Source organism: Phacochoerus africanus, chromosome 2 (genome assembly GCF_016906955.1).
Source record: "Phacochoerus africanus isolate WHEZ1 chromosome 2, ROS_Pafr_v1, whole genome shotgun sequence".
Taxonomy (NCBI): Eukaryota; Metazoa; Chordata; class Mammalia; order Artiodactyla; family Suidae; genus Phacochoerus; species Phacochoerus africanus.
In genome coordinates, this window is record NC_062545.1 from 191,972,908 (window position 1) to 191,998,656 (window position 25,749).

Here is a 25,749-nt window from a genome sequence, read left to right on the forward strand (position 1 = left end):
TACCGTGTCTAAGTATCAATAGCATTATGCTTAATCATATGTATCTTAATTAAAATACGTTGTTGCTAAAAAATGCTAATCATCATCTGACAACACAGGGTTGCCATAAATCTTGTGCATTTTTTTTACAAATGCACACAAACCTGCATTTGTAAAAAAAATGCAGTATATGTGAAGGACAATAAAGCAAAGAGCAAGAAAACAAGGTGTGCATACACATATATGTATATATATACACATATACATATGTGTGTGTGTGTGTGTGTGTGTGTATAGTGGTTAAAAGACTAAGCTTTGTGCAATGAGAAAAGGACGGGCTCTTCAACAAATGGTACTTGGAAACTTGGCTATGCACATTTCCCCCAAGGTATATCCGAGAAGATTCCTTGGGGAAGGGAAACAATAACAACTTACTCGTCTTTCTATACTTGTATACTTTTTACTTTGTGAATTTAACTAATATATATACAAAATATTGCAGTGTAGTACATGAATATTACTTACAAATAATAACAATAAAATAACGGAAGGCAATTTTAACCTAATTTATTCTTGCTGGAGAAAACACAAATTCTGTTTTAATATAGCTTGACTCATACTGTGAGCTTAGGGTCATACACTATCAATTTGCTACCTGAGAAAAAAATCTGAACTCGTTCTTGGGAAGACAGCTGCATGTGAAGATATGAATATGACTGTATAATGAGACTAGAAGTAAGGGACTTTTACTAAGTGAGATTGTATGTATTCTTAGAACTGGCGTGTGTTCATTGGAGATATTTTGGAAAATCTACCTGGGATGATTGGGATAGGATCCTTGATCTCTTTTAAGATCTCTGATGATTATTCATGCAGGGACAGAATTTAATCCATCTTCATTCCCACTAAGTGCTAATAAAATGCATTTGCTAAGCAATGAGTAATACATTTAGACTAAGATATTCAAGGTCATCCATCTGTTAAAGAACACAGTAAGAATGTACTTATTAAATAAATAAACAAGAGCACAAATTTGTCTATATTCCCTAATTTTAACCAAATGTATATTTTGGGTTTCTCTTTGGCACATCGCCTATGTCACACACAGCTTAAAAAGCAAACAAAACAAAACACAGAACAGTTCTTGTTTCTCTATGGCTAATTTTTATGGTTTCATTATAGCTAATGACTTTTCAACAAAGGACTCCTCTTGAAGGAAATCACCCAGTTCTGGGTAAGATGTGGGGGGGGAAAATACACTTAATTGTTTTCAGAGGGAACAACAGCTCAGATTCCACTGTCTGGTCCTTGATACCCAGTAGGGAAGTGGAGCACACATAGAAAGGAAAGAGTGTGGGAGTTCCCCTTGTGGCTTATTGGTAACGGTAACAAACCTGACTAGTATCCATGAGGTTGCGGGTTCCACACCTGGCCCCACTCAGTGAGTTAAGGATCTGGTGTTGACATGAGCTGTGGTGTAAGTCACAGATGAGGCTCAGATCCTGGATCCTGTATTACTGTGGCTATGGTGTAGGCCGGCAGCTGCAGCCCCAATTAAACCCCTAGCCTGGGAACGTCCATATTCTGAGGAGTGTGGGTCTAAAAAGAAAAAAGAAAAAGGGGACATTCTTTCTTTCCTCCTCTCATCCATCCTCTCTCCCTATTCCCCAAACACACACACCTGCTGTGTTTTGAAATAGGGAACACCTTGTTCAGTTTTATTAATCTGCAACTTATCTTCCATGATTATAGCTTGGGTGTGTGTGTGTGTGTGTGTGTGCCTTTAAAAGGCTTCCTTAAAGTGCAAATTCCCCAGGGATGGAGGGTTGGGATTGTCATACTTTAAACTGTTAACCACCCACACAGGATTATCACTTAAGGCACTTGGGGACATAGGACAATACCTGAGGGAAGGGCAGATCCAAAAGGGAGCAAAGTAGGTACAGGTGAAGAAAGTGGAGAAGTACAAAACCAGACCTGCCTCACTAGCTCTACACCCCTAAATAGTCCTAGGAGGTCACAGGTTGTTGATTCAACACCAATTATTTTATCTTACATTTGTAGCCCTTGGTAGGTCACGGTGCACTTTCACTCTCTAATTGATTTTCTCTTCTTAACCTATAGTGCAGGGAGGAGGGAGTGCATTTTATTAACCCCCCCTTTTTTTGTAACCACATGGATCTCAAATATAATGATATACAATACACCCATTTCAACAAGAAAAAAATCCCAGAGAGGTGAGTTGATTTCCCAAATCTAAAGGCTAATTAGAGTCCAAATTTCCTGATGCCTAGACACTACATTCCATTTACTATTCCTCATAGACTCTTTAGACATGTGTTCAGTTCAAATAATAGGAATATATCTACAGAGAGAATATTTTTAGAAAGTATATTCATATACAAGCATAAATAGCTTTTCCGCACATTACCACTATTTTGAAATTGCTCTAAAAAGGCTTAGTGAGTACATTTTTGCTAATGCTCCCACTTATCTGTCAAACTTTAGCCAGCCTCTGGAGTTTACGTTATGGTACAGCGGAAACAAATCCGACTAGTAACCATGAGAATGTGTGTTCCTTCCCTGGCCTCACTCAATGGGTTAAGGATCCAGCGTTGCTGTGAACTGTGGCGTAAGTCACAGACAGGGCTTGGATCCTGCATTACTGTGGCTGTGGTGTAGGCCACCAGCTTCAGCTCTGATTAAACCCCTAGCCTGGGAAACTCCATATGCCGTGGGTGCTGCCCTAAAAAGTAAAAAAAAAAAAAAAAAAAAGATAAAAGTTTTGTTAACCTCCTAATTAGAAACCTCCAGCAATTTTAGCAAGCCTCTATCATCTGGAATCCAGCCTCTATTTGGAAGTAAGTGGAAAAATCCTTGGAGCAATAAGGAAAATGATTACCATAAAGACCATCCACTAATGCTAAAATATTCGAAGGATAACTCTCAGGCCCTACCCCAAGATGTATTGATTTATTTTTGTACTTCAAATAGGGATAATACTTTAAATAACCAGTTTAGCCATAAGTTTCCCTAATCCAAGAAAGTGAAATGATTTAAAGGGATCAGTGACTGCCGGAGTCACTATTTATTTGACAATCTTTAAGTGCCTACTATGCTTTGCTACCCTAAATGCCAGAGAAATAAAGATGAAAGTGTTGAGAGGCAAACACGTAATTACAGTGATGTGATAAGTAACAGTATGAAAGGTATACATTCCTGTCTGATCACAGGATGAGCCATGCACTGTTCTGTTTTTGAGGGTGAGGCAGAGCTTTCTGGAATATGCGATATCTGGCGAGTCTTGGAGATTGAGTAGGTAAGAAAGATCCTCGTCTCATTGGGGAACAGATTCATGTAGCTACACAGAGAGGTAGGGCCTGGGTCTTGGAGGATTTGTAGTTTAAGGAATTAAAGTGGTATTTCATAAACAAAGGGGAGCCATTGAAGGTTCTTAATTGAAATGTGAGGCTGGGCTAAGTCTTGAATTCTGAAAGCTCTGTCTGAATACATTTTTTAAAATTATTTTGTTATTTTTATTTTTGGCCATGTGAGAGGTATGTGGAAGTTCCTGGGCCAGGGATCAAATCCGAGCCACAGAGGCCACACGAGCCACAGCACTGACAATGCCAGTTCCTTAACCCACTGCACCACAAGGAAACTCCAATCTGAAAATATAGTTGTAATGTAGCTTAGAATGAGGACCAGGCCCTGGGTACCAAGTAGGAAGAGGTCTCAATAATTCAGTCAAGAAATAGTTAAGTGCCTACGCCATAGCAGTAACCCTAGAAATGGAGGGGAAGGAACTGATTCAAGAGACAGTAAGAGAGCAGACATGGATAGATGCAGTGATCTGATGTAGGAGGTAGAAAGAAAAAAACCCAGAAGACTCCAGAGTGAATCTCAGATTTTATATTTGGCCAATGGATGAATTAGGAACACAGAGTGGGGAATAGGGTTGTGGGGAAGTTAATAGTTTGCATTTTCATATATAGAGTCATAGGTGACTAGACTAGGAGATTCTGAAAATATCCATTAGGGAACTGGATCTACCAGACTGAAGTTCAGGGCACAGGGTCAGGCTGGGACAATCATAGCAGGAAGCTGGCAGCTTTGGCTAAAAGCAAGAAGCAGCATAGACAGGTTTAGAAAGTACAAAATTCTGGAGACCTTTGCAGACAAGCTGCCATACACACTTCAAGAGCTCCTCACATATTACCTGTCCAACAGCTTAGGACAATATGACATACTTTCCTAATTCCTGCCCTCCCTCTTGCCTTGTACAATGTTCTCCAAAGAGTAGGCTGGTGATATTTTTAAGTGGAAATCTCATTATATCATTCCTTGCTTCTCAGAATCAAACTACTTGGCACAGACCAATAAAGCTCTACCTGTGATCTGGTTCACATCTCCTGTCACATGACTCCTGAGTGAATAACATTGTTATCCAGCCACTGAGCTCCTCTCTCAAGGCCTTTGTACTTGCTGCTTCTCATGTCTGGAATGCTCTGTTCTAGGTCTTGCAGGCTGGTTCCCTCTTACAGTTCAAATCTCTCTTCTGAAATGTTACTTCCTCACACATCTTCCTTGACTAGTCTAATATATGTTCCCACCTCTACCCATGCCCCATTCTCGGTCCCATCACCCTGTCATTGACTTTGTAGCATTGACCATTATCGGAATGTATTTTATTTACTATCTACTGTATTGGAAATTGTGATGAACAAAGGTAAATTTCCACACATTGTTTTTAAGGGAAATTAGAAAAGTGGGATAGAATTGTATTGCTGAAGGTCTTGCATTCCCATTGAGAGGTTTTAATTTGCTAGTTTCCAAGGAGCTACTAAAATGTTTTAAGTAGATCAGTGACCTTGGCAAATGTTTTAAAATGTTTGTCTGGTTATTATGAAATATAATCCCACCTACGGATATACTATTCACTTCAACTGGTTTAACTACATAGAAAATTGCTAAATAAATGAACTTAATATAAAAAAGTCTAGACATAATAACATGAAATTAATTTGATGACTTTAACTAGTTTTGTAATAGAATTATATAGTTGATCCAACTCTACTTTATTACCTAGTCTCCTTTTCATTTTAGTGTGGGAAGCACATAAAATAAAATGTCATGTACTTTTAAAATGAGGAGCAAACTGTACCAAGGCTGAGTCTTCTACACACTCAGTAATGCAGTTATCTTCGTAGCTTTATGCCAGATGACTAGTGGACCCAACTGGGGCGTAGCCAGGCTTTAGCTAATGGAAGTTCTTTGTTATTTTTTGTCTCTTTAGGGCAACATCTGTGGCATATGGAAGTTCCCAGGCTAGGGATTGAATCAGAGCTGCAGCTACTGGCTTACACCACAGCCATAGTGATGCCAGATCCAAGATGTGTCAGTGGCCTACATCACAGCTCATGGCAACGCCAGATCCTTAACCCACTGAGCAAGGCCAGAGATCGAACCCGAGTCCTCATGGATTCATTACAACAGGAAATCCATGGAAGTGCTTTAAAGATGGTTTATATTGAGATCTTTCAAAGGTTGGAGATGGATCTTGGAACTTTCAGTTTAACTCCATTAAACTTTATATAGAGTATAAGGTTCAGATGTGGTGACATCCAAATGAATAAGACACATTACTTTCCTTCATTGAGGATGAAATCTAATCATTTGTCTCTGAGTATGCAGTACAATTGAGTTATGTAATTTTGTACAAAGACCAATAGAGATTATTTTCCCCAAATGACTGCTCTTATCCTTCTATTTGTCAGTTTACGAAATGTTTGTAGATTTTTTTCTTTTCCTTACTCTTCTCTGCTTTCCCGGAGAAAAATAACTTTTCCGACATACAGTATGTATAAATATAAAGTTTATTTAGCATAGTGTTTAGAAAAATAAGTTCACATCATTTCAGAAAACAAATAAAACACTTAAATGTCCAGGCATAAACCCCTATTACAGTACAACATACATACTTTAGATCTCTTTGGTTGGGTAATTTAAGCACAGAAATGTTCTGGGACATGCTCCGTGTGCCATCACCTAACAGTGCAGTAAAGACTCTGTTACCCCACCCCATAATATACATTCTGTATAGTTTTTCTCTTTGTGTAAGGCACAGTAAAACCATACTGAGTATATAACTGGTTGTCTCTAAACATACAGTACATGCAACAAAAGAGTAAAAATGTTTTGAGAACCCTGAAAGCCAAGTCACATGCTATATAATTTTGCTTAATAAAATGTATGGTGGTAATAAGAAATTAACATGAAATGTATCAGTTAGATACAAAATAACCATTAGGCTCTATCTAAGTTCTAGGAAGACTTTGAAACATCTTTCGTGAAACATAATTCTTTTCCCTACAGTTTTTCTGAATTATTTATATTTTTATGATGAGATGATCTGTCAAAAACATTTTAAAGAGCGAAGAACTTCTGGTTATGTACTAATGCACAATTGTCTAACATGTAGTAGGGCAGGCTGCAACATCTGCCCAATAATCCAGCTTTTAACATGCAAGACACAAGGGCACATATAGGGAGATTTAAGGTCAGTGTGCAATTCATCTATGAATTTTATCTATGGCTATAACATCTACCTGCCTTTCATAACACAAGAAAGGCACTGAAACCTGTGTACAATTCAGTCTTTACATTACTATGAATACACGTGAGCTATAAAGCAGTACAACACAGATTTTCTTGCTTGTTTAAGGAACAAATGCACCTTCTCCTTAAATAGACGGTCCTTTCCTGGGTGTAACTAAGCGCTAAATGCCAAATTCTGGCTGATAGAGTGCATAGGTAGGCTCAAACCAATAATTCCACAGCCAGCAGCAGGGGTTGGGGTTTGTAGGGAGAGTTATTAACCCCTATTCTGATTCCTCCTTGGGGGTCATTAGAGGATCATTTGCAGCATCTTCAAGCATTGGTTTATGTAAGAGAGAAATTCTGCTACATGAACTCCAAGGGTTCTGAGTCTGGCCCTTGGTACTTCCAGGAAAACAAACAAACAAGAAAAGGCAATTCTGTGCAAGGAGATCATGGGGTTTATTTTATTTCATTCACATATATGTGGGCTACATACCAACTGGCCCTATTTCACTGAAAGAATAGAAAAGAACAATAAGTTCTTTATAATGTGCATTGACTCTTACCTGGTATATTGTGTAGCTACCTGGAGTAATTGTAGGGGTATAATTACATCATACTGGAGTATGAATAGTTTCCTAGGTAAGTCTTAAGTTTTGTGCTATCTTTTTTTTTCTTAAGGAAGAAAAGAGGAAGAACCATGAATAAAAGAGAAGCTTATATTTTGGAAGACATATAAAACTTTTCCTGTTATATATAGCATATATAACTTTCCAAACATTCCCATCTTTCTTATTGGATGGGTAGTATTTTGAAATAATTAGCAAACTCTTGATATCTGCAGCAATCAGTGGATAATATTATTTTCATGTCAATTACACTATAGAACCATGTAAATAATCTCAGTAACATCATCAGCACACACCCAAAGAAACACACAAGCTGTATAAGGAGTGATGGAGTGTAAGAGAACTCTAAAAACCTGATGTTTTAAAACAAAACCAAACAAAAACCACGTAGTTTCAGCAGTTCAGGAACATTTACCAGTTCCATTAAAAAAAAGGGGGGGGGAATCTAAGTTCATATCAAAATTATGGGAGAGGAATTCTTCATAGGACTCTTCATCTATGCCTGCAAGTTCCATTTGTAATGACAACAAAAGTTACCTCTATAGCCCTTGTTCAACATGCTGGGCTGATGGGCATGTAAAGACCTAGAGTGGACCCTTGTTCAACATGCTGGGCTGATGGGCATGTAAAGACCTAAAGTGGACCCCATCTTAAAGAAAGCAAGATGTTGTGACATCTGCATGTTCAACTTTCATTCATCTCTGAAGGGAACATTTTCTCACTTTTCCTGCTTTTCAGAGACCAGAGACTTTACTACACAAATGTATTTGCATTATTACATCTATGGTCAGAGTCCTGATAAAAACTGTAACCACAACTCACAACATTATCAAATAAACTTCTTACAGAAACCCCAAAAGATTTACTTTTAAAGAAGACATGATAATATAGTGCAAACAGTCATGTCATAATGTAATAACTGATTCAAAATATTTAAAAATAATTTCAAGAGGACAGAATTCTGCTGGATAGAATGTACTTTTCTTTCTTTGCTTTAAAATGGTTGTCTTCATAGCCTCTAGAATTGGTTTTACATGGTAGTCTAAAACTGTTACTTTCATTGTAATGAAAAGTATTAACAATAATTAGTTGTTCAACCATTTGCATCATAAACATTAACTACAGTAATATAAGTGAAACTTAAGTTATTCAGATTTAAAGCAATTCTGTGGTGAAATTAACCCTGTTGGATAGTAGAAAAGAGTCATCAGTGCTTCTGCTGACACTTCTGTACCTTAGTAAGAATAATAAAAAGGCCACAAGGTAAAAAGGCACATAGAATTCTATAGAAGATATATTTAAATGAATCAGAGTTGCTAAATAAAGAACAAGTATGTGAAAAAAAAAGTACCAAAATTCCAATATTGGGAGTTAGATTTCCTGTTTCAGTGTTATTAATATTGACCTTAATAGACTCCTGATAAAAATCATTACTTTTAAAATTCTACAAAAAAGTAAAACTTTGTTGGAAACAACTGTTCACTTCCTGTTCAAACAATAAAAATAAATTAAACAGTACGAAAACATTTTTCTTTTCAGTTCATAGTGTCTGAAGTATAAGAGAAACATATACAGCATAAATAAAATTCACTGTAATTACTCAAATCCTTGCTTATAAGACTAATATATTTACACTCATACTGAAGTTTCAGAGTTTTTAGTGGAGTTCCGAATTTGCTCAGCCACACTGAACTACCAACAATCACATTTGGAAATGTAGAGACGAACCAGGACTATTACAAAAAAAGCTGAAAAACAGAAATGTATATATTCAAAAATATACCCTTAAAATAGTGTGGAGTACCACTTATACTTCTTAGCCTTACCAATGCCCATGGAGTAAAAGTAAACAAAAAGAATTACATTGTTTCTAATGCTCTGTAGCGATATTTAATCTTCTACCTTAAGTGTATGCATTTTTAATTTAAAAAACTATTTGTCAAGTTCCATTTGACCTTAGAATTATATTAAGTCAACCAAATGATACACTTTTACTTCTTGATGTATTTTATCTTGCTCCTCTGTCTCCATCTATTTAAAAGAGAATGTATGTGGAAAGGGCTGCAGTAATGCAGTTCTACTGCTGCATATTTAACTGTGATCTTCATGCAGATCAATCCAAAGGGTCTCGAATGCATTTACTTGCAAAACTAGTGTTTCCCTTTAAATGGGAAAATGCTTGTCCTTAGGTCTTCATGAAAATATTTGCCTGCTGATGGGGAGGGGCGAGAAAGAAATTAGGTTCACAAGTCTTGCATATCTTCATCCAATTGGACAGTCTGGAGCTTGGCAAGCTCTTTTTTGTCTGTTTCCAGGTCTTCACAGACAGTCTCAACCATGCCCTCTAGGACATACTTGGATTTGGAGTCCAGCATCATTAAGTTGCTTGTTGCTTTGCTCTCAGAATTTGTTAAGAAATTCTCTTTTATGCTAGCTACTGATTGCATAACCAAATGATGTTCTCTGCCAAAATCCTGGTGTACTGTGGGGGAGGGGTGACCCACCTGGTCTTCAGCTGTGGGAACTATTTCCCCAAGGGCAGCCTGGGTCATGGGGACTGATAATAGATCTTGACCAGTAATAAGGGAGCAGTTCTGAAGAGTTGCATAGTTGGTGTTGCTGACAGATGTCACAGTAGATTTGCTCGCCACAGGTGCAGACATTGGCTGGCCATCAGCAATGTCAGGGTTTAGCTCTGTTGGATTTAGTAGCGTGGGGGGAGTCAGGGAAAAATTGTGAGTTGGGGACACATTAACTAATGAGGAAGACAGTGGGTGGAGGCCACTCCCCGAGATGCTTTCAGAAGACAGGTTTGCATTCACTTGTGCATTCTGACTGACAGGCATCAACTGAGAAAAGACCAGGCTCCTCTCCAAGCCCTCCTGTTTAACAGATCCTATAGTCTGGCCTGAATTAGGAACAGTATATACCACTGCACTGGGAGCAATCGAGCTCAAGAAAACCTTTCCTTGCTGGACTGTGGCGGACTCACTTGTAAATGTGCTCCCATCTGAAGTGCTTGAATTTATTGAAATATTACCTAAAAAAATAAAGTGCAGATTATCACTATGGAACTCATAAGGAAAGAAACAAGGTTACTTTTTTAAACACGTGATTTTTCTCAGGTTCAGTAGAATCACCTCAAGCACTTAAAATTACAGATTCCTAGACTCTGCTCCTGAGAATCTGACTCAGAAGTCCCAGAACAGGTGTATTTTTAACTCCCTGAGAAATTCTAGTGGTGAAGTGGGAGCCAGGACTACTGGTTTAGAAATTAAGTATGGAAACAAAAATCTTTTCCAAGTTTTAATTTCAGTCAAGTCTCTGGTTCATTACTACTAAGACTTTGATATTTTTCCATTAGTCGATAGTTATTGCTAGCTCTGCCAATTAGAATTAGAAAACACAAATGCAAAATAAAATACTTTTGTTCAGGACAAGCTTAGTAACTGACATAAAACATAAATGGCAATGTAAAAAAAAATACCACATAAAATGAGTTGTCCTGGGGCTTAAAGTTAACCATGTAAACCTGTACAGGCAAGTTGCAAACTTTCACCAAACTAACCATAAAGTAATGTCAAATCAACAAAACATTCAATAGGTTTTTTTTTCTTCTTTTGTTTGTGCTAGTTCTGAATTTTCAGTGTTGTAGTGATAGGAAGAAATGACAATAATGAAATGTGCTTTTACTAGTTAACATAAAGAACTAGAGCTAATGCTTCTCTTAAAGGTTTGTATCTTTTGAGGCTCTGACTATAACGTTCTACAGAGAACAGAAAAAGAATTGTAACTAGAAGCTGAGAAAATGTTCAAATCAACTAACTCAGACAATGTGGATGAATCAGACCCTCCCCCAACTCCTACCATCAAATAAAACCCCTTTCCTCCTGAGTCTTTACCTAGGCATAGTGAAATAATGGCAATCACCTTGCCATTAAAGCAAAGGTAGACATGGTAGAGTTTTATGACAAAACAATTCAAATGGGCTGTTTACCTTGATTTTGAGTTAGATATTCAGTAAACTTCATTACTTTGAGAAATCAGCCCAATGTTAAAGGTAATTCAGCTAAAACATTTCCCTCCTTGAATTATTAGAATAATTGTGATTATAAGGCCATTTCTATTGATAAATAAATGTCACAGGGCTGTTTGTTTTCCAAACATTTTAAGCACACTGAATGCAAAGGAATGTCTTTAAACAACCAAAAAATGAAAACACTTTATTTGAACTTAAGAAAAACATTTCTATGTATGTTTGAGCTCTTCCCTGACATAAATCTTTGTTCCAGGCCAAACAAATGAAAACGGCTTTAAAATTATTGTTGGCTGCTAAACTGTAGCAAAAGACATCAGAAATAGATGTTTGCTTTTTTATGTGTGTTTGTGAAGTTTTGTTTGCCACTGTGTATGTGAACAATAATGATTCATTATTTTTGATAGGGTCATATATAATAAAATAGATGTGACATTTTCCCAAACTGCTATTGAATATAAATAAAATAATATTTCTCAATAGGCAGATATTATACATAAATAAAGGGAGAAAGGATATGAACTAAAACCTGATATTTAAGTATAGCTGCAATTATAAATTGAACAATAATTTCAAAATCAGTTAAAAAAACCCACTTGAGATATTATATAGGTACAAAATATAATTTTATAATGATGTCTAAAAAACCCATTTTCTCAGGTTATAAAGTGGGTAAAAGTTGTAGATATTCTGCTTTCATATATAAATTTCAACTACAGAAATCTGTTTAGAGAAATGATGAATCCCCAAATGCTTTATTGAGAACTGCAACAGACAATCACTATAAGGGAATCTTGCTTCCTGGACCCATATGTTTAAACTTATGTCTTCAACTCACCCAGACTGTCTAAGGATTGACAGACCTGTCATTTGATCTTAGCTATTTTAACTGAGGATGTTGGTCTTATTCATATCAAATGTCCCATTTTAGGAATTAGATATTAGTTTGTAATAATTTTCTATAGTAGTATGTAATAATTTTTTAAAATTATGTGAAAGAAATATTCCTGCTTTTCTCCTCCCTCAATGTACATACTAGGCTTTTTGCTCAAATTTGTTGTCTTTAAAATATTATTTACTATTTGGACTTTCCTAAAGAGAGAATAAGGGTTAGGTCTACAAAAAGTATTATAAAACTAAGCACTTTGGCTTTCTCTGTGGTTTTCCTATGCTTGCCCTGTGTTGGATAGTGACTTAGGTTAATCCTTTCCATAGCCTGGAACAATGAAGAAATAAATAGCATGATGCAGGACTGTTGTTTTATTATACTACCATTTTACCTAAAAAGAAACAAATGTACAGAATGGAATTTACTCCACAACATTTTTTCCATTAATGCCTCAAATAAACTGAAGTGGACCATAGTTGTGGAGACAAAAGAGCTGTGCATAAGCCTATTTTTTTTTGAGGGGGGGAACATTTTACAGGAAGCTGATCTTTAACTACTTATTTTGCTTTGGTAAAAATTTGGATTTTCAGATTTGCTTCCAGGAAGGCAAATGTGTGTTAACATCTCCTACTTCTGAATTCAAGGGCCTCTGCAATGTCCATTGCCATACTAACTATTCCTGTTTCTATAGAGAAACAATGACACAGAGCCATCCAGATTTGCTTAAAGTCATTGAAGAACTGGCACAGCAGCCTCAGGTTTCCCAAATTTCCAATCAGTGCTTTCTTTAGTAGATGCTTTAGTAAAGTCACAAACACATAAAATAATACTTACAGTTGCCTCCATAAATAAACCCACACTCTTAGGGGGTGAGTATACATGCAGAGCAATAATCACATACTCCTCTTGTTTTCGTTTAGGTCCATTAGTCTTACTTACAGGAGGAACATGAATCAAATACAAATGATCCAGTCTTTTTAGCTTGCTCTTATAAAACATCTTTTGGTCAAATAAATAATGCTTAGGTGAACTGTACACATTCTTACCAACTGATTGACTCATTTTGTGTTCTTAGCAGTAATAATATTAATTTTTAATCTTAGAATGTCAAGCAATGGGTTGTTTTGTAAGCACCAATTGACTTAGCATATTTCTATAATTATAGAACTGGCAGGACTCATTGTGAACTGTATTTTTCCATTCTGTTGTTGCGAAAATAAAAGCCCACCCCCATGATGCCCTGGAACCAAGCAAGCTAGATGTTACATGGACATTGTTAAGGAGAAATAAACCAAAGCTATTCTGTAGCTATGGCAGCCAGTAAGGTACCTGAACAGTAACAGCAATCTATAGCTCTCATCAAATGCGTCATTTACAGCAGCTGGCTAAAACATTCACTGATGCGTTATGGTGCCAAATGAGACTTTTACCTTGTGAAGCTGCCACTGAAACAGGAGGCAGCTGCAGTGGAGAGAATCCAATGCTCCCATTAAGGAACTGGCTGTTTGCTCCGGAATTGGGGATCTGGACGATGCCATACTGGTTAATTTGCACTGGTGTGGTAAAAGTCACTACAGAGCCTCCGTCCTGGGAAGCCACTGTTTGAATACCTTCTCTTTTCACCTCAGTGCTGGGTATCAGCCCTGGAAATGACATAGGAGTACTGGGGCTGTAGGAGGTGGTGGCTGCTGAGTTAGCCGAAGAACTCTGGAGAACTTTGAATTCCTTCACATCCTGGGAGGTAGACCCCAGTATGTCAGTCATGGATATACCATTGCTCACAATGTTTGATGCCATTTTGGGTGGATTCAATGACACTGTCTGTGTATTTCCCACACTTAATCCATTAAGGATAACTCCATTGGGTCCCTGAATGAAAGAATTACCATTAAGGAAGACAGGTGAAGTACTTGCAGGTACCAAACTTCCGTTCAACAAAACTCCAGAAGAGCTTAAAGATATTTTAGCATTTCCAATTTGTTGCATATAGACTGGCTCCATGTGACTGGAAAGGCTGAGGTTGGTAACACCATCGGATGAACCAGAGAGTGGATGAGGAGACAAATCTTCATGACCCTTGCTGGATTCATCTTCGGTGCTAGGATTGCCATCTGACTCACTGTATAGAGCAGGAGATTAAGATGTTCAGAAAGTCAGGGCCACAACATTCTACCTAGTGCCATTTGTTTAGAAAAACAGCCTCTAACCCCACGAAAGGCAGCATTTAAGGAAAGCACAGCAGGAAATCTTTTGTTTTGGCTATGATGCCTTTCAGCAGATTCTGACCAGGGATTCTGGGAAGATGAACTCTCATATCTCAATAATCTTTACTACTAATAAATTCAGGGTAAATCCAGAGGTCTGAAAGATGTAAATTCAGCTAACAGGCTTTTCAGGAAAATTGTATGTATCTTTTTTTATAGCATTGAAATTATTTCTTACTGGTAATTATGCTGCTACCTATACCATAGAAAAAACGTATCAGAAGAGGTGGTCAGTTTTTTGGGTTAGGAACTCTTTCCCTTCCCCTCAAACCAATCCAGATTAGTCTGATTTCAGAGATAAATGAAACTGCCAAAGGAGCAGGAGGTGGGAAGTACTCAGTTTTGTTTGCCAGTTAGTTAACAAGAAATCATTTTCTCACCTGCTCCCAAACTTCTACTCCACCAGACTGACAAATGTCTCATTCAACAAAGTGGCTGTCCTTGTTGTAGGAAAGGCACTTTCAACCCAAGAACTGTTATGTGCAGTCGCCTTTGAATCCAAAGGAAGCCATAGGGGCCTATTTAACAAACATCATCCAGTGTCCTGGTGAGGTGGGAGGTAAAGGGTGTGGGTCACTCAGTGGCCTTGTACCTATCAGGCCCCTTCCCCAGCACCCTCAGCCCTGTTCTGTTCCAGACAGGATTGTGTTCCTCAGCTTTCCAATTTGGGGTGAAATACCAAATCCGGGGCGGGGTATTGGTGGGGGTTTCCCATTTGGTCTGAGCTTGGGAGAGAGGGGAAAAAAGGGGGGTGTTGGGCAGAGGCAGTTTGGAGCGCGGCGGGACCTAGCCCAGCAGAGGATCCGACATCCCTGCAGTGCCCGGCAGTCGGTTCGCTTTCATGCAGAGGGGAGGGGATTACCCGGGCTTTGGGCTTCGGGGCCAGGAGCGCAGAAAGCGCTTTGATTTACGAGCTGAGGCTGAGCCGCCGTCGCCGTCTGCAAGGGTGACTCACCGGGGGTGCGGGTGGGAGGTAGATCCGGAGAGGGGCCTCAGCCAGGCAACTGGGCCGGGGGCGGGGCAGTGTGTGCGGGGGGGGCGGGGGTCGAAGCTGGCAGAGTGTGGCGGGGCAGACCCTGGGAACCCGCCGTGCCGGCGGAGTGGAGGCTGCAGCCTGCGCCCGCGCCCCACGCCCCCTACCCCTTGCCCCGGGGATTCTGTTCGCGACAGGGCCCGCAGTCTCAGGCAGGCGCCGGGTCAGGTGGCGTGGAGTTACTAATGCGTCTGCTCTGGGTCTCTCCGCAAGTCTGCGCGGGGGTGTACGCAGGTGGCAGTGCGCGCCTTGCTTTGGTTACCTGGAAGCCCAGCTCGGGCACAGAGCCTCCCTCCCTGCCTTGGGCGAGGAACGCCGGAGCCGTCGCTCCGGCCCTCGCAGGAGCGCATGGCAGGAGCGGCCCGCGCCGGGCTCTGGAATGCGCCAGGTGATTGCCTTCTCCCCGCCCGGCCGGGCTCCCCGGCTCCCAGATTCCTTCCCTTTACAGAACCTTCGAGCTGCTTTTGGATTCTTTCTCTCCTATGCCCGCGGGGCTGGAGACACCATCCCTTTAGGCGACCTTCTCCTTACTTTACTTTGCCCAACAATACACACAGACACAGAGACTAGGTGCCTGACTCAGGAAGACGCACAAAAGAGGTGGGAAGCCCGGTATTTTCTACCGGTTGGGGAAAAAAACACCTGGCAGTCAAAAAGTTCCAAGCCGCCAGGGTGGGCGCTCAAGGAGGTGCGGAGTGGAGAGCGCCCCCACTCCTTTCCCGTTTTCCGCCAATGGCTTGTCTGCGCCCACTCCCCCAACTACACCCGCCAGGAGGGAGCCACGGAGTGTTCGGGGCTGAGGAAGCAGCCCTCCAGCCCCACCACCCCAGCAGCGCTGAAATCCGAGACTAAGGAGTTCAGAATCAGGTTTCAAAACACCGCAGAGCCCAGCCGCACCAACACCCTACAGTTGCCGCGGCCGCGAAGGGAACCATAGCGGGCAGGGTGAATGATTAACTCTGTCATGTAAAACCTCGACGTCCCCAGACCCCTTTCCGCGCCGCCAGCCCCCGCCAACTTTCCCCTCCCTCAGAGCGGCCACGGTCATCTTCAGCGCAGGCTCCGGGCAGCTGAACCCCAGGGGTCCCGGAGCGCGTGCGCGCGCCAGGCCGGTGTAACCCAGTGAAGGTGCAGACCCCGGCGGGCGCTGGCAACCTCCGTAGGCCGCCGGCGGCCGCGAGAGCTGCCTTTCCGGCGCCTACACAAGCCCCTTCGCCCGGCCAGAACCGGGGACAGAGTGCCAACTTCAAAGCCAGCGGGATGGGGGTGGGAAACCGGGCAGCAGTGACCAGCCGCGGTGGGGGCGGGGATTGAGACCTAGGCGGGCGACGAGAAACTTCTTGGGGGAGGTGGGGGAGGGTAAAGAGTGAGGTTCTCCCGCCCCTCGCTACCGCTGTCCCCCCTCCCCCCGGCCGGGGAGAGAGGTAGGGGGCGGGGAGAGGTGGGCAGCCGGACCAAGCTGGTGGGGAAGGTAAGCGCCATGTTTGCGAGCACTTGGAGGAAAAGAAAGCTGGGAAGGGGGTGGGGGAGAGGAAGGGGGAGGAGGAGGAAAGTTGGCGCTCACCTTTTGGACTGGGTCTCAGAGGGGTTCCGATCGCGCTGCCGGCGGTTCTTGAACCAGTTGCTGACCTGGGTGAGGGAGAGGCCAGTGATCTTGGCCAGGTGCCGCTTCTCGGCGGGCGAAGGGTAGCGATTCTGCTTGTAGAGCTCCTTGAGCGCGTTGCGCGACTTCTCCTTGAAACAATACACCGTCTCCTCGCCGTCCCAAATGGTGCGGGGCAGGGGGAATTTCCTGCGCAACCGGTACTTGTCCACGGCGCCCAGCGGCCGGCCGCGGGCTCGCTCGGCCTCGGTGTAGCGCGCCTTGTACCAGAGCTGCTGCAGCAGCGGGTGGTTGGCCGATTCGAAGCTGTGGCTCTCGAGGATGCTGTAGAGCTCAGGGTAGATGCCCTGGTGGAAGGCCACCAGCGCCCGCGCCTTCAGCAGGCTCTCGTTGCCACGTAGCAGGTCGCTCTGGGGCAGGGACCACAGGAACCGGGCCAGGCGGTCCAGGTTGCCCCCCTGCTGCAGCGCCTCGCACACGCAGGCTACATGGTCTGGCGAGAAGGCCAGTGGGGTCTGCGCAGCAGCGGCGGCGGCGGCCACGGCGTGGTGGTGCCTACCCAGAAGTTCCGAGTGGAGTTGTACCTGATCGGCCGCTGCTCCAGCCGCCGCCGCCGCTGCCGCTACTGCCCCTTGCTCTCCGCTCACCCTGGCGGCGGCGGCCGCGGCGTCCCCCGGCTCCAGGGGAAAGGGGGCTGGAGCCGGGGGGCTCAGCCCCGCCGTCGCGCCCCCCGCCACTTCTCGGGGTGCCTCCTGCCCTTCCGAGGCGCTTTCCATCCCATTCTCCTGCTTGATATCCGCCGCACTTGCAATCTGCCCGGTGGGGGAGGAAGAGGACATTTTTTTTTTGTTGTTTATTTTCCTCCCTCCCTCACTCCCTCGCACTCTTTTCCTCTTTCTTTCCCCCTCTCTCACTCCTCCTTCTTCGTCTCCCTCCCCCCTCCCCCCCTCCGGAAAGCCCACTCCCTCCCTCCCGGTTTCGGCTGGATCTGGCCGATCAGGTTTCCCCCCGGCCACGCAGTCACCATTAAGATAGCTGCTAGAGCAAAGTAGTGTAAAAGGATAGCTGCTTTCTGCCGTTCCCCCAACGTGACTCCTCGGGTTGCTGCATACTATATGGCACTGGCGGCCGGGCCGGCCCGACCGCGCCACCTCATTGGCTATTTCACATTCAGAGGGAGGAGGAGACACCATTTCTATCCTTGTCGATCACCCGCCTCCCACTCCACCCCTTGCCTTCCCCTCTCCCCCTGACCCCCAGGCACCTATACCTGAAGGGAGGCACCGACATTCTTTTCCGGCCCTGCTCCTGGGCGGGAACATGCCTAATGGGGCCTGGAAACTGGACAACAGACTCTTTCAGAGAGAGTCCCTACGATTCCAGAGGGAATATGAATTGTTGGGCATTAAGGTGCGGATGCTAAAGTCTTAACAAAGAGACCACCCTCAGCATCTAGATGATAAAATTTCAGAGAACAATTCAGAAGCTTTCCTGGTATCTCTCTACTGCCCTTCACTCCCCTTTCTGATGTCTTTATTAAGGATTTTGCATTGAAAAGGGTCAAGAATAAAATGGCACTAGGGAATGCTCTAATGGGGAAGTATTTACAGGAAATTAAAATTCCAAAAGCGGGGGTTGGGGGGTGGGACACTGAAAATGGTATAAATAGCCCTCTAAGAAGATGAAAACAAGAAGGCTTCAAAAAAATGTGTTTAAGTCACTTGGAGGGCTGGCCGCCCAACTGAGTTGGTGATGCAACTAAGCATATAGAACTTTTAGCTATAAGTTTATCCTGGGTCAGCAGAGTGGAAGAGGTCTAAGCTTTAGATTATAGTAGTAACAGTATGGAAATTTAAATCTCCTAGATGAACCCTTTCAGTATAAGTGTATTAATTGTTTTTTAGAGATGATATTCCTGGTAGAAGCCATCTCTATGTGCAGGTGTCTTGGAGTTCAATGCAGGATCAGCAGCCATTTCTACAGCATAAACAGATGGGAGACTGCCCTCTGGTTTGCCCTGAAGGGTTTGGGGGTGGAGTCTGATGCTTTATGCAGTTATATCTCTTTGCTTCATGGTTTGCATGAGATCTTACCTCAAAAAAGGATGAACCCGTATCTGCTTCTCTGATTAAGATGGTTCAGTTGAGTTTGTGTGCTGGTACTCTTTCTCAAAATGCAGCATCTTAATGATATCATTCTAATCTTTAATTCTATGTGGACTTGTATTGTTTCTGCTTCCCAGTTACCCAAAAATGCTTACTTCAACGTATTATAAAGCAGCTGTTTAGGTCACCTCCTATCATGATCACCTTGCTGAAGTTTTCTCTTTTTGTGGACAGGCTGAATTTCATTGCTGGTCCATGACCAAGAAATCATTTGGTTTTGAATTTAACTTTTGTGCTACCTTAATGAAGCCAGCACTGACATCTCTGGTAGATTCAAAATTTATAGAAAAGACCGCATGTTTCTCCTCCATTGGGAATATCCAGTTAAATATCAGACTTCTGGGCAATATCTGAAACTCATAACTTTGAATTTTTAAAAATATGCTTTTTATTTTAGAAGAATTTTGACTTAAAATAAAGTCATAAAAAGAGTACAGAGTTCCCACTTACTCTTTATTTTTTTTATTATTTTTAAATTTTTTTGTCTTTTTTGCCATTTCTTGGGCCGCTCCCTTGGCATATGGAGATTACCAGGATAGGGGTCGAATCGGAGCTACAGCTGCCAGCCTACACCACAGCCACAGCAATGCGGGATCCGAGCTGCGTCTTCAACCTACACCACACAGCTCACGGCAATGCCGATCCTTAACCCACTGAGCAAAAGGCCAGGGGTTGAACCCACAACCTCATGGTTCCTAGTCGGATTCGTTAACCACTGCGCCACCATGGGAACTCCCCAAATACTCTTTACCTAGTTTCCCCAATGTTAACACCTTACCTTATAATGATACATTTGTTTAAGCAAATTAACATTGATGCAACATTAAAACTCTAGACTTTATTTGGATTCGCCAGTTTTTCCACTAATATCTGTTTTGTTCCATGATCCAATCCAGGATACCACATTCCATTTAGTTTCTTGAATTTTTAAAGCATATTTTTCAGAGCAAAGTAGACAAGAGGTAATGTGGTTTAGCGGAAAGGATGTGGATTTGGGGATCAGCTGTCCAGATATAGGTTTAATCCTAGCTCTGCCATTTATTGGCTACTTGACTATAAAAAGTGGACAGAATTGTTGTGAGGATTAAATGAGATAAGATGTGTCAAAAAGCACCTGACACATAATTAATCTTTGTTAAATGTTTGTTTTCTTCCCCCAATAGTATAAAATAGGAAACTTTTCAGTTGTACATACCTAGTGACAATTCATTTGGCTATGTTATAGGGCTATGGAATTTCCAGCCATAGGAGTCTTCTTCTTCAGGCTTATCATTAATAAAATATAGTGCATTGACTAGGAAAACCATGTATTGGGTTTCTGCATGTCTTCTGTATAATTGTCTTCAGAGTACCAAGTTCAACAGATTATATAGAAGTAGCAGTGGCATTTTATGAAATCTGTAGCCTGTGGCTACATTGGTATTCTATAGCTCCAGGAGGAGATTCCTATAGGACCAGAAGTGAAATCCAACACCAGGCTCCAGATTTTTTTAGCTGGCTGAGCCTCAGAGCTCATTCTGGCAGCAATTCAAAGTGGACTGGAAGCCCTTGACTCAAATATAGTCAGCTACATTAGAAGAGAACTCCAGACTTGAGGGGGTGTAGATTTAATCTCAGAGCACTATTTTTGCCAAATGATTTGTAGAAGTGATGAATATTTGCTTCTACTTCCTGTGTCTGCCATACTGTGAGCATTGAGAGTGCTGTGCTGATATGCAGTCTAAAGCTATGTTTTCATTTGGGAAAACAGTTGAGATTGAGATTTTGTGAGAATGAAAATCAAGCTGCTTCTTTCTATATCTTTTCCTTCCTGCTTGAAGTTAATGATGACAGTACATAGAAATCTTTTTGCCATTTCAGTGTATTGAAGATCTGTTTCAGCACAAAATGTTGCACTTGGATTGAATATATTTAATGGTGTTTCCATCAAGAATGGAGATTTCCTTTTTCATGGCTGATTTTGGCTGTCTTGAAGATAGAGGAAAGGCTATATATCTGTGTATTGGCCAGTTCTTTCTATTTCAGAAAGCTTATGTACTGGTGGTATTAAGGAAGTTAGGTTCTAAAGTAGTCTCCCAGATAGAGAAGATGTTCCATTGTTATTTGGTGATCAACAATTCATGATATGTTTTAGTTTTTTTTTTGTTTTTTTTTGTTTTGTTTTTTGCTTTTTAGAGCCACACATGTGGCATATGGAAGTTCCTAGGCTAGGGGTTTAATCAGAGCTGTAGCACTGCTGGCCCACGCCACAGCCACAGCCACAGCCACAGCCACAGCAATGCCAGATCCAAGCTGCATCTGTGACCTACACCACAGCTCATGGCAACGCTGGATCCTTAACCCACTGAGCGAGACCAGCGATCAAACCTGCAATGTCATGGTTCCTAGTTGGATTCGTTTCCACTGAGCCACAACAGGAACTCCAGAAAGAGGAATATATTGGGATCTCTGACCCTAAGGAGCTTAAAATCTGGTAGGGGAAGTAACACATATTCATAAGTACATGCAATAGAGGGTGTGCAAGTGGTGAGGATAAAGAGACTAATTTTGAGAAGCAGAAGGCAAGAGGGAAAGGATTTTTAACTGGGCCTTTAAGGACAAGAATTTTGACAGTTCAAAGATAGAGTTCATTAGAGGCAGAAGGAACAAAATGAGTAAAACATGGAGCAGTGAAAGTGTGTAGTTTATATCTGAATATATTGAGTAATTCACTGTTTGGAGTGTTGGTTTTATGTAGGTGTGTGATGGGAGATTAGCTTAAAAGGTATGTTGGGGACAAATTATGAAGGACTTTGAATGAAATGCACATTTTGTTGTGGTGTCGTGGGCACAGTGGTCTGTATATAGTGGCTGTGTTTGTGAGTAATATCATGGTCACATTTGATTGGTCCAGGGATAGGCACTGGTCCCAAACCAAAACAGAATCCTTTTCTAGGATTTTTCAAACTTGCACGACAAAAAGAATTAAGACTGGTAGAGGGAGTTTTGGTTGTAATGCTTGAGAGTTCTCAGTGACCAAGCTATTTGTCTGTGGAGGATGCTGATGAGCAGTAGGTAAGGGGGAGGGTGACCGAGTGAGTCTCCTGGGGGATAGTGGAGCGAAAAGGTCCTGGCAGAAACTATATGCCAGGTTCTAGTCATCTCCCAGGTGTAGCAGCATTCTTGCCTTTTTGTGATGATATTAATTTCCCCAGGAGCCAGATGAACTAGCCTAGGCAAAAAGATGACTTTTTTGGATCATGATATCAAAAAAATGGGAAGACTAGAATACAGCTGGTCAGACCTGAAGACCTATTCACTGTCCTTTTTCATTTGCCTCTCCAAGTTAGTTTTAATCTTTCAAAGTAGCTTTCCCCAGAAGGTTGGAACCATGGCTGCCAGTAGTTCCCAGTTCACATTTTCTAGCTTCCAGAGGTTCTGCTGCTTTTCCCTTACTTCAAATTTGATAAATTCTACTGAAGACCTTTGACTGGTCCAGTTAAGGGTTGTATATCAACCCCTAGGCCTAAGGGCCAGCAATGTGACTGGCAGACCTATTAGAAGGTATGTTGGGGAGGATCTCTTTTCGGTAAAAAAGGGGAGGGATGCTGTCCATCGTCAAGGGAAAAAAAACAATAGAAGTCTTCAACAGATGAGGAAGGTCCAACCTGGGGCCATAGCCTTGGGTACAGAAAAGGAAGGTGTGCATTTGAGAAATATTGCCTCAGGGAGGTAGAGTCCACACTTAGGAATGCTAGAGGATGAGCAGATTTGGGAAAAGAAATGATGGGCTCCATTGGTCCACCTTTCAGAAATAGCTATCTTTAGAAATTTAGGAAAGTTGAAAGTTGGGTGGTTTTTGTTTTGTTTTGTATGGAAGTTCCAGGGCCAGGACTGGGGATTGAACTGGTGCCTCCACAAAGACAAGTTGGATCATTAACCCCCTGCAATACAGTGGAAACTCCAAAAGTTTTTTTTTTTTTTAATTTAAATAAAGTCTAAGATTCTATTTGAATCCAATCTTGTGCTGTCAATTCTTTCCTCCTCAAAGCTTTCTGACTATTCTGTGTTAGTGAACTCCACCAGCGGAAATGGTCTACTTTTCAGAGTTTCTATTATATACAAGGCATTGTAGTAGGGCCTTTGTATATGGACACATCATGTAATTTAATCATTACAGCAACCTTGTGAAGGGTATTATATGGAGGAAGGAAACTGAGGTAAGAAAAATTTGACTCAAAAACAGATTTGTCTTTTAAAAGAAGGACAAGATCTTTCCACATGACTTTTGTAGATACTTAAACTACTCTTAATAACGGCTAACAGTGATTGAGCTTTTACTCTGCACAACTTGTATCCTCAATCCTCTGTGCCAGTTGTGCTATTATTATCCTCATCGTATATTTGGGAAGACTGAGGCCCTTGATCATGCAACTGGTAAGTGAGAAGCCAGCACTTGAATCCAGCTCTCTTGGTGCCAGGGACCAAATCTATAAGCACTACTTTCTGTTGCCTCTAGCTGCATGAGAAATGCTTATCTGATTGAATTTCAAATCAGCTGTTGCTAGCATGCTTCTCTGGGAAGAGGATAAAGTGGTAGCAGTATTTCCTCCCATAATCTTCAGTGCTTTCTTTACCTAAATCTCAATGGGAGAAAGGAAAAGCAATTCACTGCACAAAGTGGTTGAGGTCTCTGGTTCAAAGATATGATTAAAAGCGTCCTGGTGCTAATAAACAATAATGCCAACTTTTTTTTGGGCCATGGCTGCAAAGTTCCCCAGCCAGGGATGGAACCCTGCCACAGCTGCAACCTGAGTCACAGCAGTGACAATGGCCAGATCCTTAAGCTGCTGCGCCACCAGGAAACTCCAACAACAGTGTTGACTTAATGGATGACTTCTCAATGTAGTATTGCCTAAAAATTTTATATGCTCATTGATTATGCTCACTCTTTCACCAGAAGTTTCTTGTTCTGTTAAAATATAAAGATCCTTAAGTTACCTTTATTGTTAGAGAGCTTCACTTTGAGTCTTATCATTGATTTGGATGTAGTCTTTTACAAAAAATAGCCCTGCGGTGCTGTGGCCTCCCTCGGTCTGTTGGTTCCTATAAGAGGTCTCTAGAAATTTGTCAGCTTCTCCCATGGAAATCCCAACTGTATTTCCATACTATGGGTTGCCTGTTGGATTCTCTCTTTTTAAAAAAGGGAGTTGGAATGTTCCTCTTTATGTTTTTATTGAAAAGAGCGAAAGTGCTATGAAAAGCTAAAATTACTATGAGCACATACAGCTGATATTCATTGTTTTGGTTAATTTGAAAAACTTTGCCCACTTCTGATGGAGTTTGGATCAGATTACAATAATATAGTTTTTGGCATAAAAAATTTCACATTACACTATTTGATGTTCATTCATTCATTCTTCATTTACTTATTCAACAAGTATCAACAAATCCTTGTTCAGGAGATGAATAAGATGTATTCTTTATAATGGGAGGAATTTATTATCTGATAGAGCTGTTTGCAGACTTCACTTTTCAGCCTTGATTCACTCAGTGAATGTGACTTACAATTTCCAAAGAGACGCAGGCTCTCATCTTAGAATTGCTGAAATAAAGTGTATATTCCTGTGTGATTTCCTCCAGTATTTGGGGAAACAAATATGTTGTCTTTGATGGGGAGGGAGGGTTAGAGACATTAGAGCCTGCAGAAACCGCTAAGCATGCTTGACCATCTTGAGGTCAGTGGCTCTCTGCAGGGCAGATGCCAGACATTATTTGTAGAACTATTTTGACATTTAGTGAGATTCTGTAATATTTAGGGTCAGTACTGAGACTTTAATTTCAGATAATTTTCCAAACTTCATCTCTGTGAAGGCATATTATTTTCTGTGATTGCATGATTGTGCAAGTGCAAAGGAGAAATATAAAGCACAGGCTATCAAATCCTTCAAAAGAAAATACTGGTCTGATTATCAAATATGTACACCAGGCACAGATCTTTGAAATAATGGGAATGTTTCTAGACAGAACACTTGAATCTATGTTCCTAAAAGGTGACAGAGTTCCTTGAAAAATAGCTAGGTGGATAGAGATGGGGCTTTGTGTACAGTCTGCCTTTTAAAAAGCCCTCCCCCAAATCTAAGATTTTGCGCTGGCCTGCGGAAGCCGAGACCCAGCCGGCGCTGCAGGACCGTAAAATCTGCCTCCGGAACGTTTGTGCTGAAGTGTTCGCTCCCAGCCGGTGCTTATTCGCAAAGGACCGTCCCAGTCGAGTGCCTGTTGGTAGGAACCTAGTTGGCGTCGGGTCTGAGGGGGCGCGGAGGTGGAGGTGGCGGTGACTGAAGCAGGCGTCAGGGAGGGTCCACGGGAGAGAAGAAGCCATGGACGATCAGGGCTGCCCCCGGTGTAAGACCACCAAATATCGGAACCCTTCGTTGAAGCTGATGGTGAATGTGTGCGGACACACTTTGTGAGTCGGGGGACCGCAGGTTCGATGGGGGTGAGACGCACCGGGTGGGAGTTCTTGAAAGAGCCGGGAGATGCTTAACCTCTGCTCATGGGAGAAAAGGGCG

The 25,749-nt window shown here is 41.9% G+C and overlaps 2 protein-coding genes across 4 annotated transcripts in view; one reads left to right on the forward strand and one right to left on the reverse strand.

Annotated features, from left to right (window-relative positions):
- Positions 1 to 5,834: 5,834 nt before the first annotated feature.
- Positions 5,835 to 17,904, reverse strand: LOC125119900 (homeobox protein SIX4). 2 transcript variants are annotated; one of them, XR_007133207.1, is made up of 4 exons: positions 16,995 to 17,904; positions 13,564 to 14,252; positions 7,842 to 10,248; positions 5,835 to 7,792 (listed from the first exon to the last, which is right to left on the reverse strand). XR_007133207.1 is itself a non-coding variant. In XM_047767470.1 (3 exons), the coding sequence occupies exons 1-3, from the start codon at positions 17,870 to 17,872 to the stop codon at positions 9,452 to 9,454; spliced, it is 2,364 nt and encodes a 787-aa protein (XP_047623426.1). In that variant the 5' UTR covers positions 17,873 to 17,904; the 3' UTR covers positions 5,835 to 9,451. The 2 variants fall into 2 exon arrangements, 1 of the variants encoding a protein (XP_047623426.1); XM_047767470.1 differs by having other exon boundaries at positions 5,835 to 10,248.
- Positions 17,905 to 25,423: 7,519 nt separating this feature from the next.
- MNAT1 (MNAT1 component of CDK activating kinase) overlaps positions 25,424 to 25,749 on the forward strand; it is a 214,303-nt gene continuing 213,977 nt past the window's right edge. Inside the window, exon 1 of one of the 2 annotated variants that reach the window (XM_047767471.1) lies at positions 25,424 to 25,646. In XM_047767471.1, coding sequence (XP_047623427.1) covers positions 25,558 to 25,646 — 89 coding nt within the window. In that variant the 5' untranslated portion in view covers positions 25,424 to 25,557. Of the gene's footprint in view, positions 25,666 to 25,749 lie in introns of both variants that reach the window. The other variant, XM_047767472.1, reaches the window with a different exon arrangement.